This window comes from Aphis gossypii, chromosome 3 (genome assembly GCF_020184175.1).
Source record: "Aphis gossypii isolate Hap1 chromosome 3, ASM2018417v2, whole genome shotgun sequence".
In the NCBI taxonomy this organism is placed as follows: Eukaryota; Metazoa; Arthropoda; class Insecta; order Hemiptera; family Aphididae; genus Aphis; species Aphis gossypii.
Genome location: NC_065532.1, coordinates 53,995,396 through 54,013,129, shown reverse-complemented (window position 1 = coordinate 54,013,129; position 17,734 = coordinate 53,995,396). Strand labels below are relative to the sequence as shown.

Genomic DNA, 17,734 nt, shown 5'->3' with positions numbered 1-17,734 from the left:
ATTTAATTAAAATTGGTTATTATCGACAAAGCCAAATTATAAGTAATAACTGCTAACTGTTTATAGTATATAATTACTAATCAATACAATATATTATATTATCATGTACTTATTTTATTTATTTTTAATTGGTAATAGCAATAGAATGGCAATAAAAAATGATTAATATTTGATAACAATAGTTTAACATAATTTCGTATTTTTAATGATTTAACAATTTTCTAAAAATTTCATATAAAACAATACAAAAAAATTAATGTTTAAAGCAAATATAATAACTGTGTTGAAAATTTAAATTCAAATATGCTATAAAAATGTTTTATTTTTTTAACTTCATTCAATTCAATCTATGTTTTTATAATATGTTTAATGTATATACATTCTACAATTTTTAGAAAAATCGAGATTAATGATAATCTATTAAGTATTTAAAGTACGTCCTTTAATATTTTTGAATCAAAAAGTAAAATCATGATTATTTTATTTTCATTTGTATAAAATAATACTATTTTGAAATGATTAAAACTTATAAATTAACTTAGTCATTTTATAATAAATATAAAAATATTGATTGTGTGAATATTTTGTATATTTATTGGATATTTTTTTTTAACACATATTTTACGATATTTAAGTTCTAATAGGTAATTTAATAGCGCATTTTTTTTTTTCAACTATTACTATCGAAACGACCGTCTGGGTCTTTATCGAAGTCTTTTTCGCTTGGGAGGGGTAGAGTGCAGTATGTAGCACTTGAACCCCCTTCTCTTAGGAAGAGAATATTCACGTGAGTGGACTTCACTCCCAGTGGAGTGGGTCCGGTGGGGGGGGGGCAGAGTAGGCAACCAGAACGACAGCTGCAATAGCGCATTTAAGCACCTTAAATCATAATATATCCCTATTTATAATCAAGGATATCATATAACTAAATTCTAATAACTCATATTATGATATCTTTTGATAACCTTAAACGATTAAATGACAAAATATTTGTCTTATATTTAACATAGGATAAACAAGTAGTGTATTTATAATTAATTGTATTTATTGTTTATACTCGAATAGTATTACTAAAACTATATAGGTAATACAGACATATTTAATTTATCACATTTTATGAATATCTCACCGAAGTCATAAAAAGTATCTAGGTTCTTGGTCATAAGTTTTTTAATTAGTGTTTGTATTTTCAAATTTGAAATAATATAAAACTAAGATGAATTATTATTCACTACCATATTATTTTAAAAGCTTTGTTTTTTAGTATCTAGAACAATTCCAAATCTTTTTTACCACTTTTCAGCAATTGAATTATATAAAAATGTATTATTGTTATTATAGTGATAAACTGAAATTGAATTCCAATTTCACCTTTTTATTTTTTGTTTCGTTGAGTTATTTTAAATTTTATTTTTCAATATAATACGGGATGAATATAATCTAAAATAGAAAATTTTCACCCAAATCAATGTTTCTAGACCCTCTAGTAATTCGAGTAGTATAATAAATATTATAAAATAGCGTAGTACGTTCATACAATTAAAACAATTAATATTTAAATTGTCGTGTTTTTAAGTATTTTAAGTTGCTTGCAAATGTATACGTATACCTACATTTACATATAAAGTATTTGTGTTTGAAGTAAAATAATAAACATTTATACAAAAACTTCAAAGATTAAATTATTTTATTTTAATTGTTCCGGTTGGCAAACGCTTTATTGAACGAGCTGGACATTTATAAGTTAGTGATGAATTAATTATTATGAAACAATTAAAGTTAATAAAACGATAATTTGAAATTAATTAATTTGATTTATTATAATATTACTACGTAGTTATTAATATTAAAAGAAGAACAAGTGTGCTATAACGTTAAAGCATTCTACCCCAAATTCGGGGTTTTAGAAATTTAATTTTCAGTGAACTATTAATTTGTTAAATAATTAAAAATTAATAATATTTATAATAGTTAAAATAACCTAGTAGTTGTGAATTAATTAGAATGTTTTTTTTTTTTTTTACTACCTATTCATTCGTTTTCTAAGTATTTAATTTAAAATAAATTATGATTTTATAAATATTTCAACTCGTTAGAAATTCGAGAGGAATATTATTATTGTAAAGAACCCTGTCACCGACAACTGGCACGTAACGTCAGAGTCGCTCTCTTCCAAAATCCATTTGTCGACAGAATAGAAACCTTTAAGCCTATAGAATAGGATACGTTTGCAGCAGTGTCTGTATTAGACATATTTATAAAAATTCGATTATTACGGTGAGGCCACCTTAATTCGACGGTAAAATGATTTTCATTCAAATGAAAATTATGTCACGCAGTGCTGTAGGAAGGATAAATGTAGTTTGGTGATTTAATCATGATTGATATTGTAGTTTAATAACCAGAGAAGACTATGGGCTTTGATGCTGTGTAGTGCGCTTATATTACACTTTGGTAGTATAGTATACATGTTTAAACCTCTTATTACCAGTATAAATCACTTATAATAAACTAATTTAGTACCTAATAATATTGTTATTATAGGTATACAACGTTTGATGTACATATATATTAAATTAAGGATAATAAAAATAAATAACAGATGTAATATTGGATCTATTATTTATTACGCTTAGAAATTTTTTATAATTTATTAATATTAATAGATAAATATTAATTTTTACGATTTTTAAGCCAATAAATCACTGTATAGTCCAAATTTATTAACATAGACCAATATATGCTATAGATCAGCGGTTCTTGACCTGTGGTCCTCAACCTCCTGGGGGTCCGCGATACTCATGTCCAGGGTTCGCGGAAGCCTTAGTACATCGTAATTTGTATACAAAAAAAATTGATAAGGGGGTCCACGGTATCTAAAAATTTTTCATCAAGGGTCCGTGATCTACAAAAGGTTAAGAACCACTGCTGTATATTATATAATATTGTAAATTATACAAAATTAATATACCTTGTACCTTTATGATATTTTATAATAAAAAATATTAAAATATAAAATTTATTATTTGGAAATCAATATAATTTTCTGTTCAGACATTATAATATTGATTATTAAAATTTTAAAGTGTTATTACGATTATAATTCATTATACCTAATACTAAAATTTCAACTAAAAATGTATTTTTTTTAAAATTATTTTTCAGGAAAAGTTAAAATGGCATTATTATGGATTTGTTTGATCATCATCAACGCTTATACTCAAGGTAATAATCTATAATATCAAAATTTTTTTAAAATGTTAATTGTTAATTTTATTCAACTAGATAGGGGGAACTTAATGACAAACAAATTGAATATCTCTTTTACTAAATTTTCACGACCTCCAGGTTTCGATATTTCATAAATATCTATAATAAAATCGTATCCATATTTATTATTAAAATAAAAAAAATATACATTTATTATTAACTTATTTGTATGCTACATTCTTTAGCACTGATTTTACATTTGTTTTTAGTTTAAATTGTATACTCTAACCTATGGTTTTTTTATACATTTGAAATATTAGATTAAAAAAATATAAAATGTAATATTTTAATGGTTTGATTCTAATCTCTAGAAAAAAAAATGAATGACATTTCAAGTGAAGTTTTAATTAAACAGATAATATAAATTTGTAGATTAAACTTTTTATAAAACACCTATATTTTTTCATATTTAATACCTAACATATATGAATACTATAGGTAATTCAAATATAATTATTTTTGAGTATGCACTTTATAATAATGGTAAATTAGTTAATATGAATTAATAAAATAATATTGATGCAGATTTTCATTTAATAATCAAAACTGTTAAAAATAAATTTTTCCCAAAAATACTAAATATTATTCTTTTATCCTGTTTTTACTCTTTAAAAATAATAATAATGGAATATAGTATTTTCAACTAACGTACAGGTGTTAAGTTTAGCCACTTTAGAAACACAGGTAATTATATGAGAAAAGAGAAGGAATTCATACATTTTTTATTATTAAGCATTTTATGATATTAATAATAAATATATTATATTAACAGAAAGCTTTGATGTGAGAAGTCATAAGTTAATGACACTCACAGTTAATTAAAAAAATATGATAAAATTGTATTAAAAACAACTTCAATTTTCTTAAATATAAATTTAATTTAAAAAATATAAATTTGTTTTATACTAAAAGTTAATACGAGTTAACTGAATTTTATTATGCGTGTACACAATTTTCTATTAAACAAGTATTTGTTCAAGTATTTAACAAAGGTAAATAATTTTTTTTTTTTTTTTTTGTAGCCACGTCACATATATAATATAATAATTTTAAAATATAAAACATTATAACTGAATAATTGGCAATTTAAATTATTATTATATTTCATCACAAATTATACTCAATTAAAGCATATATACTTGTCTTATAGTGTTTTTTATAACAATATCCTATATAATCTTCTTTTTATTATTTTTTAGGAATAATAGTTTTTAAATATTAATGTATTCATATTATTTTGAATTATATTTTAATTATTTTAAATATAATAGAGTAGGTATATTTGGTTTAATCAACTTGTATAATGACTTAATATTGATCATGGTATATTAATAACACTAAAACTTTATTTCTCAAAACCTTAAACCAACGATTGAAGTTAATAAATTTAATTGTGAATTAATAATAAAACTATTATGCAAAATGATTGGGAATTACATTTTTCTACATTGCCATTATTATCAATTCTATAATTTTACATTTATTAAATTAGATCCACTAAATAATTATATACTTCAATAGTGGTTTGTTAATTTATTGCGTATTAATATAATATTATTCAACCAAAGCAATTGGTTTTGTATAATTGTATGAAGTGTCTTGCTGAAACCTGAAGGGGATTCACCGAGGTATGATTCAAGTACCCACATCAAACTAATTACAGTTATGCCTAGACGATTGTTATAACTTATAACTTGTAATAGCTGATTTGTAATGTTGGTGGTTTGTTTTACTTTTGATCTAAGTAATTAAAATAAATCTATTATTGGAAATGATGAGGTTTTTTTTGATTATATAAGAAATTATTTGGTTACCGGGAATGTACAATTTTCAATTTATGGTTAATTTACATGGATATGAGAATACTAGCTATCGGGTTGCATCAGTCAATTTATTTTCCGTAGGAAAAGTTTAAATTTATACATTATTCATTCAGGACATTTTTTTTTTTTGTACAATTTTAAGTGCTTATAGTAAATGTGCTTTGACTTTTTCATCTGTGCGGTTGTTGATAGATTAGCTATTTTGCCCTGTCTATATTACTTACCATTAATTCTAAAAGAAATATACTAAATGTGATAAATGGTTATATTTAAAACAATACATAGTATGTGTCTGTTTTATTGAATAATATTTTCTGCAAAACACTAAAAAGTTTATCAATATTATATAATTTTTAATTCACTATTCTCGACAAAATCGGTTTTTTATAAATTGAAAATACTTTTCAAAATGTTCACCAAATATTGATATTAGCGTTATTCATACACAGTAAAATTTTCAAAATATTCAGTCTTTTTAAGGTATTTATAGACAACTGAAGTCTTCGATTTTTTTTAGTATTTTTATGAAATCAAATAATCACGTATAAAGTAATGATTATTTACAATCAAAGAATTTAAAATTTTTTTTTATTTGTAAAAATTACTAGTTTTAAAAACTTGAAACATACACCAGTAGTTTAAATTGGAATTTTCTGTACATGATTTAATTTTGGGGTATTCAGGTCATTAAAACATAAACTATCCTTTTTCACACCCAGTGAAAAATATATCTTAGGCAGAAAAATTATCTTCGTTCGAAACGTTGTTTGTATACAATGATACTTATCATTGTATTCAAACTTAACATATCCATTATAGTGACATACTCTATGCTTAAGGTCCACTCGATATCTACTATACAGCAAAGCGTTGCCTACTAAACGGATATGGTCGAGTTGCACTTATTTTGATCGAATTACACTTGGGCTTAAAAAAAATGGATGAACTGTACATTGGTAAAAAGCAGGTAGTGGTAAATTTGCATTTGGGCTCAAAAAAATTATTTCAACAAAAATATCATGCATTTGAAAGTTAAACCAGAGCCAGATTTGGGGGAGGGCACCAGGCGCCCCCACATATTCGGGGGCCCTACAATTTTATGATATTTTAATAAGTAAAAAAATATATTTTCTTGTATATTTATATAAGTTGTGGGACCCCCACAATATATTCTGTCCACGGATTATTAAATACCTAAATCTGCCACCCTGGATTAGACATACGATTCGTAATACTTTTAGAATTTTTAAAGGTAGGTGTCCATTATACGCGTTCGACTAGTGACAAGTTTGCACGTATACACGTTTCAGTTCAAAGTGGAAACTTGCCTTAAATTTTATCTCTTTCTTGAGTGAGAACAATTCGACCATTTCTTTATAGGTAAAAAGTGCAATTTGACTATACCGCACTTGTCTATTTTATTTAGTTATTTATTTCTTTAACGAGTTCTACAGGTAATAATAATTTGAAATTATACCAGAAAAATATAGCATTTAAATTAAAAATTATACTAAATTATATATTTATACTATTTATGGGCATAACTTGTTTTAATTAATTAATGATAAAGATTTTACAATTGTAAGATTTTTTACATTTTTTTGTTTTTAAAAATAAAATTTATCTTTTATTATTATTTTACCTATAATTTTGTTTAAAAGAGAAAAATATTCATGAAATTGAATGATATCTATGTCGATAAAATAATTGAGTGTATTATGGATAAGTAAGAAAATAAATGTTCAATACTCTTTGGCTAGTTACGAATAGGGTAAATATAACAGATAATAATTTTAAAAAATGTAAAATAAAAATATAAAATAAGCGAAAATACATTGTATTTTTACCAGATCAAATCACAACTATATTTAGAATATTAATAAGTGCAGAAAATGGTTTCTTTACAAATATTAAATATGTATTTTTATTAGTATTTTTTTCACTGTAAATTTCATAAAGAAGTTGTTGAAATTGATTGTTTAAAATATAATATGATTAAATAAACTTGTTTATTATTTTTTTCAAATTATAAAATTTTATATTAAATATTTTATGATTATTAAAAAGTCATAATACTTAAACATAACTTAATATTTAATATTTTATTGGGATATTAATACATATTAAAATACGTAATAATTATCAAAATGAATAAAAACATTAATTTATTATTTTTATTTGATATAAATATTAAACTTAAAATCAAAGGAATGAAAATAGTCTTTAGTTATGGTGTTTCAAGTAAACCGTATATAAACAATAATTAATAATTTATGATTAAGTATTTGAAGTTTATATAAAGTACATACAAATAAATATAAAAAAGACCCTACGGTCTACACTGATAAACACAAAGGATTTGAAATGTATATATTGTACAATATTATATTTAATTATTTACCTTATATGTTTTAAAATAAATATGTTATACTAAATGTATACCAGACATACTTTAAATTGTTTTATACTAAATCGTGAATATTAATTGTTTATATTTACTATATTTAAATCATATAATATATTATACATTTTTATTTGTATTGGAATATTAATTAAAATTTATTTAGTTATTTTAGATTAATAATAAATAATTGTATTATTTATTTGTCTTTTATTGCAGGACCGATTTTTCATCATAGGACATAGATGTATAGTTGTATTATTAATATTTATATGATGTCAATGTCTAAGTAAATGAACCTTTTTTTTAAATGGATTTTATATGTAGAACAATTTCAATTTTTTCACTGTTACTACTTTTTAAAATACTAATTGAAAATAAAGTTTCTTAGAAATAGATTTGAATTTATTAACAAGATTTTTTTTAAAACTTCCAAGAACATAAAATAATTAACTCTCAGAAGTTTATTAGTTTTACAATGTATGGTGTAGTTACTCAAACCAAAAAGAACATTATTCTTTTACTGTAAAAGGTATTTAAAAACTATAATATACTTACACACTTGCTCACGTCTCACACCAATAGAGTTTTTTTTCTAGAACTGGCCTATAAAAATTCAAATTCAGATATTTAATTATTTTTAAGTTTCAATTTAACTTCAGTACATATTGATAATTAAAATCAGTACTAAGTTTGTTAGTAAAGTCTTATGTTATAATACCATTAGTATGCAAATTGAAGTGTTATTTTTTTATTTTTATTGATGAGCGGATTTTAATATATTAACATGTAATTTATTTTTGGTTAATATACTCACCTCTGAAGAATTAGCGTTTACCTTTAATTGATAATCTGATTGATCATAATTATAATATTAATGTTATAAGGTATTTCGCACTTAGTTAATATTTATAGTAATATTTCATAGTTTATTGTGTTATTGAATACATATTGACTTAACATTTTCCCCTTAGCCTTATAATAATATAATATAAATAAATAATTATTGATTTTAAACATTAAACGAATAATGTTAATAATGCTATTACATCAATAACTTTTATCTGTAATCTGATGACTGTATGTTGATGTGTGTTACAAAAAAAGTAATAACTATTTCTTTTTATGATGTATTATTTGAGAATAAACTATAAATAACAAATTGATTTTTTTCAATAACATTCAGTCATGTTATATATTATATAAATAAATGAAAAGTTTACATATTATATTTTCTATCCCAATAATTGTTTTGTTCATTCAAGAGAACAGTAGATCAAATTACAATGTTTTATTGAAAAAGTTATTCTACTGCAGAATTTCACAAAAAAAAAATGTATATTTTAGTCCAGTGTTATGTATTTTCTTGAATAAAAATAAATTTAATTCTGTAATGATTTGTATTTAATATATTCATAAAATAAATCCAGTGTATGACTGTGATCAGAAAATTTATTCTTGTTGTGTTTAGACACTCTCAGTTTAACTATGTTTGAAGAGTTATATAAAGATCTATGACATTTTTTGTATGATTAAACAAATTATTTCAATATGTTCATATTGTTAATTAATTAATTTTATTTATGTGGATTTAAAAAGGAAAAAATGTATGGAACAAATCATACAAAAAATATAAAATATAAGACAAACCATTATTAATAGCATAATTCATTACATAATATTATTATTGCCTGCAAAGATATACGCAGAGAGAAAAGTTTAGGGATTTCATCCCGTTTACAAAATGTTTACACTCCATATGTTGTGATTAATTCATTTTTATTTAAATTAAAAACCTTTTCTAAAATAAAATCTGTTGTTTACATTACTGTTATATAGTACACAATTGTATGTATAATTATAATCGCTTACTTTTTCTCCAGACTTCAATTTGTATAGAGGGTGATTACATAGCATGCTCAACTTTATTTTTTCCTTTAATAATAAATTTATTCAATTGTTTCGAATTTATAATGTACTTTAAGAAGATACTTTCAATTCATGAGTTTTTCTAGTACTACATAAGGAGTATCGTATAACAATACAAATTACAATTTTTTTTTCAGATGAGAATCCCTAGGTACTTTTATTATAAACCATTTATTAGTTGACTTATTATTGAAAATATTGATGTAACTAAACCAAATTTCAAAAAAATAATACCTTAGTTATCAAAAAATTTTCCCAAAGAATACTATTCTTTAAAAATGGTTAAAAAAAAAAAATAAAAAATAAAATCTTAAGTAATTATTTTAATCGAACAAAAATTTTACAATATATATATATATATATATATATTGATAGACAAGTTATAATTGAAATTTTCAAATCGCCATTATCATCGCATCTATATCTTCCAAATCCATCGTTATGAAAATACTATCGTACGTAAAGTTAGTTTATCTAAAAATAAGTAGTTTCAATTATTTTGATTTTGATACAATAACATTTTCAAAAAATTGTCCAGTAGATAATTTACAGTAGAAATGTGAGGTTTTCATCTGGAAAACACAGGTTTATATTTTCACGGGAAACTATAATTAAACATACGAAATTGAATTGTATAAAAAATAAATAAAAAATAAAAAAATATTAATAATAATATTTTTTAATGCAAAATAAAATGATGAGCATGCTTGTTGAGTCATTCTGTATAGTTATTATACTTTGTCATAATATAAATTCTATTTAGAATTGCATTGAACTGTGACCTAGACTTTAGTCTGTGTTTACAAAAATCGAATATAAATTAAACAATATTTATATAATTTGAAAATGAAATATAATACATATATATATTGTATTATTAGCTCATTGAATTTAAAACATATCTATTTATATAACCAATATAAGCAGGGTATCATTAATTAATAAAACTAATAATACTGAATAGCAATTGCTTAAGTATATATAATAGAGATTTTAATATATCAATTTAGATTTTAATATAAATTACATTTCTATTAAATAATTTTTATTGCTATGAATTTGATTTAGTTGAATAAACAAAGAACTAAATAATTTATTATATCGTTAAGTTTTTAAGTACAATTAAAATAAAGAGTTAATTTTCAATTAATCAAATTTATATTTTTCGTGAAACATCAATGAAATACTTTTAATCAACTGTTGAAAAATTCGAATTTTAGCTTTCGAAATTAAAAAGGTTAATTTACTTGATAACAATTTATTTTTAAAAGAAAATTGTATATATAAATACGAGTATACTGATAATTCATTTATCGAACAACACTCGTCTCATTATTTAAAAATCCATTTATATTAATGAACTGTAGAACATTTTACGGAGTATTTTCGTATCGTTCTCTTTCGATCACATAAACTTTAAATACTCATTAGTTATTACTCATAAAATACTCATACGATTTATGATTTTTATGAGTATGAAATTAAAAATGTATGTTGTCATTTAAAAAGTGAAAAAATTTAAAAAATCATAACTATAAAAATGTTTATTTTCGTTTAATTTAGACTAGAAAATATAATATTAAAAAATATTTTTAAGAACATAAATAGATTTTAGAATAATGGATGTTTTTCATAAAAGAATTGCACTGAATATATTTGACTTTGTCACTTGACTCTACCAATAATATTGTTAATAGGAAATTCAGAGCTCAAATTTTAATTATTATAGTATATGATATACATATTATTATCAGAAAAAGGAAATAAATCATTTTACACCGGTCCACTTTCAACTGTTTAAAATTGATTTTCCTTCAAACGAACCAAAATTTACACTCAGATAGAATTATCATTAAATTTTTATCCAGCTTATAGTAACTTGTAATAAATTGAATTTTTTTTGTGAATATAATATTTCAAGATTTTGCAAGTTAAATTTTTCTACATTTATTTCCTTAGCTTTCACATTATTTCACTTGGCAACTTAAAACAATAGTTTGGAAACTATTTTTATTCGGCTTAATTCAATTTAGCCAAAGAATGTAAAAATATGAATATTATTTGATCTTATGTCTTTAAAAGATTTTTTTTTTCAAATTCAATTTTTTGACTTCTGGTTTATGGTCTTTAGACTAAGCCACTAAGCTAACAATCAAAGTTCACAGTAATGTTCTATATAGATATATGGCTAGTACTCTCCAATGTATTCCTTACTCTATTTTATTATTGTCTCAGTAGTCATATTACTTGGTTTATCCAGATAAATAAATCCTACCGACAGTCTGAATAATTTTAGAAATTTAATAGTCATTTTCTATAAATACATTTATATGTTTTTTTTAAATCGATAAAAAGAACAAAACTTTTCTTATCTAGTTCCCAAATTTTTGAAATACTTCTCTTAAGATAAATGTTTTCAACTCTGAATCTATTTATTCTAAGCTCAACTTTCTAATCTCCAAAATATTTGTCTTACAAAAGTCCAATATTTTTATACTTTATACGCTATATTTAGTAAGACGCTAAAAAGGTATTCTTTAGCAGTTACAAATATAGGTATTTTTTTTTAAATATTATTGGCATAGTTATAGCTGTTCTTTAGTCCTCTGAGAAAAAGGATATAATAATATTCTTCTCGCTGAATTTTTATTTGTAAAGAGTGACTATATTCAATTAAGTTTTTGCCTGCAGAGTATTTTAGTAGTTTCCTCAGAATTCTTACTTCATCAGGTGATTTGTTGCTTTTTAATTTGAGCTCCGCTGTAATAAGCCTCCGACAATTGAAATGGGTTTTCTAGGTTGTTAGAATTTAACAAACGTCTAAAATACTAAAACCACCTATTCGACTACTGTTTTAATGTTGTTGTTATTAAAATTACATCTTTGTTTCTTATAAAGCTTTTCTCGCGTTTATAATAATTTCTTAGTAAATTTACATTCTTATAGAGAGATCTTGTTTTATGATTCTGATAGTACTTTACTCTCTCCGACATTTTGTTTGGCATATATTTTCTTTTTTAACAACCTAAAATATTTTAAACTTCTTTTTGTCAAATTTTTAAATTTTACATGTTTTCGTCATTTTCATAATCACTCAACCATAAATCCTTTGCATCTTCCTGTGTTTAAAACTATAGGAAACCTTAGAAATTAGAAGATTAAACCATATTTTTATTTTTTTTAGTTATTGCTTACCAACTGTCTCTTCTGCCATTTTTTATTCTAAATTCTTTAAGTTCTTCCGCATTGATTTAATAGTCTTCCTGTTTAATTTTTATTTACTACATAATTTCTTGTTTGAATATGAGTAAAAATCTTTACATATTCTTAATAGTATCCAAGTCTTTGTATATCAATGTATCTATTCATATTTTTCTTCCTCTTTAATACAATTTTAAATGTAACTATTATAAAAAATTTGTCAAAAAAATGCGCTCTCACAGTCAAATTTATTTTTAAAAATTATGAATTCATGTTTGAATACTATTGTTATTTAAATTTATCTGTAAATTAAACATTTCATGTTAGAGTAATATTTGTTTTCTCTTTTAGACCCACATGCAACATGATAATATATAAAACGCTTTCACCTAAAATAATCTTAGAGTAAAACATCTCTTAGAAAAATTATAGAGAATAATGTTTTTAAAGGTACGACATATCGGTTTGGTATGGAAAATACATAATAACAATTAAAACACCAGGTTAGAATTAGATATGTACCTATTTTGCCTATATTTTACTCCGTTCAACATTTAATGCACTTATATCTTTGTTCTTTGTATCCAATCGTTTACTTGGATTCTTATAATTAAATATATCATCGTAAAAATATACGTAAAGAATAAAACATATGCCTATAATGTAAATAATAATAACTAGACCAAATTTGTTTTTGTTTTTAATTAAATCTATGTAGAATCTAGTCTAAAATGTAAAACGCTTATTACACAGTAGTTGCATATTTACACAAATATATTAAACCTTGTGTATTATATTAAAATACTCGCGCTGCGTTCATGTACATAATATTATCCACGTAACGTCAGTGTTCGTGGCATGCTGTCTCGTCAGAATAACGAACGCAGTTTACTATTAAACGGCGTTAAGTATACAGAGTGATTCTTTTATCACTATACAAGCAGTAATTTATTCAGTAAATTTAATCATGTTTCAAAGAAAAATATCTTTCTGAGGATTTTGATACAAAACAAAATAATATAATATTCAAACCAGTTTTTTTATAAGACATAAAATTCTTTTGTTTTATAAAACATTAAATTTTACATTTAACATTTTGTAACGATACAAAATATAAAAAGTATAAATGTTCAAAAATTATGTGATATTATGGCTTTAAATCATGAAAAAAAGTAGTTTTGAAAACACATAAGGTCACCAATAAAAAGACTACGTTTAGTAATAAAAAACCATCCTGTATAATATACTATATTATATAGAATCTAAAAATCCGCACGCCTTGACGCGATGATGACCGCACGGGGGTCAGTAGCTGACTTCCTCCCCCCACGACAACGATGGTTAGTGCAGTCCCGTTTTCATTATCCCGTCGCACGTACATCCAAGTTATATATATATATTATACATGTATAGAGAGCTGAGATTTATTAAATGCTGAGCCGCCCGTCAGACCCGTCGTAAAAAAAAATAATAACAATAATACTCATAGAACCGAGAATTCGTACGTCTGTGCATTATGTTATATAAAAATAATCGTTTGTGGTGATGATGATGATGATGATGACGACGGCTGTGATGACAGATCATTGCACCTAAATAAATATATAATGTGATATTTACTATATGTAGCAACTTATAGGGGTACTTAAACGGTCAATTGCAGATTACTATAAAATATATCCCCTTAATAATTTCTTAATATTATATTTGTGCATTTTTTTTTATATACTTATATAATATATTATATAAATGTTTAATAGGGGAGCGTTACAATTATAAGTTTTAAGCAGCGTATTATCTAGATCTTACGTCTCATACAATTTAAACATGTTTATTATTTTAATTACACCAATGACCAACATGTAAGCTTATTGTCTAATAAAAAGTATATTATTGATAGAACTTTATCAAAAAAAAGTTTGACTTTCCTTGAAGTATACGTTTGCATTATGTATATGTGTATGTATTTATGCCTCTGCGGGTTTTAAAAAAAAATAAAATAATCGTGAACCCGATAGGCATTGTGCGTGACGTAAAAACGGCAGGGAATTCTTTGGGCCATAAATTATATATATTTTTGTACAGGGTGTATTACACCTAGCATGATCTTGCCCAATTTATACTTAGTCTGCAACAATTTAAATTTTGTGTTGTGAAATGTATTATAAAATTTGAAAAAAAAATGATAGTCTAAGAAGTTTAACTTTTATTTCATGTATAGCCACTTATATAACACAACACGCTATCTTAACCAAATTTTTTTTAAACCCAATTTAATAAATTTGAAATGTCTTCGACTATAGTTTTAATTATTATTTTATAGTTCTTAATTCATTTTAAAAATATAAACAAACATGAGTCTTTAAAAAAAACAAAATTTTTGTTTTACTTCAAATTAATAAATCTTAAACAATATATTCATAAAATAAAAAAGTTAAAAGATACGGAAATTAAGACACCAGAATACTATCAATAATAATGATAAATCTAGTTTACTAAATTTTTGAATAATTAATTTAAAAGGACTTGGTTCCTAGTGGGTATTATAATAGGTACTTTACAATTAATGAGGAAAAGTAAAGTAGACAATTTTATTTTTCCATTTGACAATATTTCAATATAAATATAAAAATTAATCTTATCAACAGATTTGCATTAAAAAAAAAAACTATAGATCTCATTTATAAAAAAATAATTTCCAAAAAATAATTAATAAATGTTATAAAAAGGTATTTTAAAATGTGATCGTTAAGAATATTTAAAAATCAAGATTTTAATATATATATCACCAAACAATAAAACAATTGAGAATATAATTGATGTATCACCCTGTATATAATGTATACTATACGAGGACGTATGACAGATAACTGTAACGTAAAATAAAAACTATTTCTAAGACGAAAGTGCGAAAACCCTAGAGTAAAAAACACAAAACACACGGCGCACGTTATTGGACTTCCGAAACGCATCTCGTGATTTTAAATCGGCATCCGTTTCATACTTGCATGTGTCATATAATTATGATAATAAAATAATAAAAAGTAGAAGAAGAAGAAGAAGAAAAATAATATTTTTTTTATCGCATTATTACATCTTTTATTAACCATGTTATTACACCTTTATAACATCATTGTGGTGGTGGTATATACAAGAAGAAGTTATTGTGAACCGAACTGATAATGCGAATATTTTTAAAATGTAGACAAAAATAATTTAGAAATAGTTATCGATTGTTCTACGACGCTTACTATTATTTTTTGTAAAATAATTTTATAAATATTTATATACTATTTTATTTTTAATGTTATTGTTATATATTCAATATTTGTATTATATTATGCTGCTAATGAATTAAATATTTAAGTCAGCGTCTAATTGATCGTATCTGAAACACATGTACCAACAATAAACATAATATTATGTTTTATTATTTAAAAATAATTTATAAAAAAAACGAGTTTCATATTATTAAGAACTGTAATTCCCCGAATATAATTGTACCATTTTCTTCTTCTATAATGCAGGCATTCAAAATCTGATAATTGGAATCTTCAAATATAATTACAAACTATAATTTAAAATTATTATGATTTTTGTACTATTTTAAGAGTATTCTATGAAAATATAAGCTTATGTTTTTTTTATTTAAATGACTGAATCTTTTGAAACAGCAAATCATTTTTCTAAAAGTGTTGATTTATCAATATCAAAATATGAACAAATAATTTTAGTGTGATTTAATGCTAAATAACATTAAGGATTATTTATGTCCATAATAATAAGTTCAGAAGATATGGCGATTTTAAATTTATATTAATTTATTTATAATTTATAAAAATAATAAAATATAATATATTTTAGATCCGATATTACATCTGTTTATATTTTTTTTAATATGTTTTTAAGGTTTACTGTCCTAAAAATAATTAATATGTTGTTAACTAAAAAACTACTCGTTTGGATTTTGAATGAAGTATTAACATTAAAAAAAAAAAATTACTTACTAAAATTCTTATTTGGAATATAGAAGTTTATATCACAGCAGGACACCTGTCTCCTTGAATAGCAAATACAAAAATTCTCAAGAATTTTAAAATATAATCTTGATGTATTTTTAAAAATGTTTATAACCAAAATTTATATAAGTTCATTATTAAATGAACAAAATGTGTGTGGATATACTTAGTGAGTCACCCTCTATATCTTAATATGACAGATATATTTTACTCTCCATATTTCCGGGACAAATAAAAAATAATACTAAATGAATCGTTCATAAATTGTGTTTTACACTTATTAGGTATACGTTATTGTAGATGCACGTTGGGCGTTCAAACAATATCTTATTATATTTTATATATAGGTAGTTAAGAGACGAGATGGAAAATAATAATAACAAAAAGGCGTTGTAAGAGCCAAACAAGTATTAGTCATAATGAAAACAAACTATCTTTCAACGCTAGTGCGGTGTACAGAAGGAGATTGCTGACGGTGGTGGTGAAAAATTATTAATTTTATTAAAGACGGCAGCGCAAAAACGCTGTTTGTTTTTTTAATTTCACTATCCCGTGTTGCTGTACCGCCGTGGAAGAGTCTTCGTCATTGAATGCGCCATAATCGAGAGTTGGCGTATCGCTTGTTTTTTGAAATACCGTTATTTTATGTAATTATTGTCTTTACGATCGACTCCAAAGACTCTCGAGAAAGACACACACACACACACACATATATTATATAGAACGAGCAAGAGAGAAAATTTCAGTATAGCGTAGTACGTAGGTACTATACCGAGGTATTATAGACACAATAACAATTTCAATGTGGTTTTGAAATCAAATCACGATTTGAGAGGGATCAGTGACCGTACAAAATGATCCCCATTCCATTTTGTCGCCGTTCAGTCGACATCGTAGGCCGTGTTCAAATCCGTGATGACGTCCCACTCGACGAGCACTTCATTAACGTTTCAAAAAGAGAGTATATACAATACTTACTACGGTTTACGGTGTACGAAGATTATTTTATCAATATTTTTTCTGTATAGTTGAATGTTATATTTTATCGACAATTATTTAATCAAATAATTATTACATGATAACCAACTATA

The 17,734-nt window shown here is 23.8% G+C and overlaps 2 protein-coding genes across 2 annotated transcripts in view; both read left to right on the top strand.

The window, feature by feature from the left end:
• LOC114125141 (sodium/hydrogen exchanger 9B2-like) overlaps positions 1–17,734 on the top strand; it is an 88,527-nt gene that overhangs the window by 16,169 nt on the left and 54,624 nt on the right. The window lies entirely within an intron of this gene.
• LOC114125136 (cell adhesion molecule Dscam2-like) overlaps positions 1–17,734 on the top strand; it is a 66,533-nt gene that overhangs the window by 22,040 nt on the left and 26,759 nt on the right. The window contains 1 exon segment of the mRNA XM_050204622.1: positions 3,166–3,225. Within this exon segment, the coding sequence (XP_050060579.1) occupies positions 3,177–3,225 (49 nt within the window). The 5' untranslated portion in view covers positions 3,166–3,176.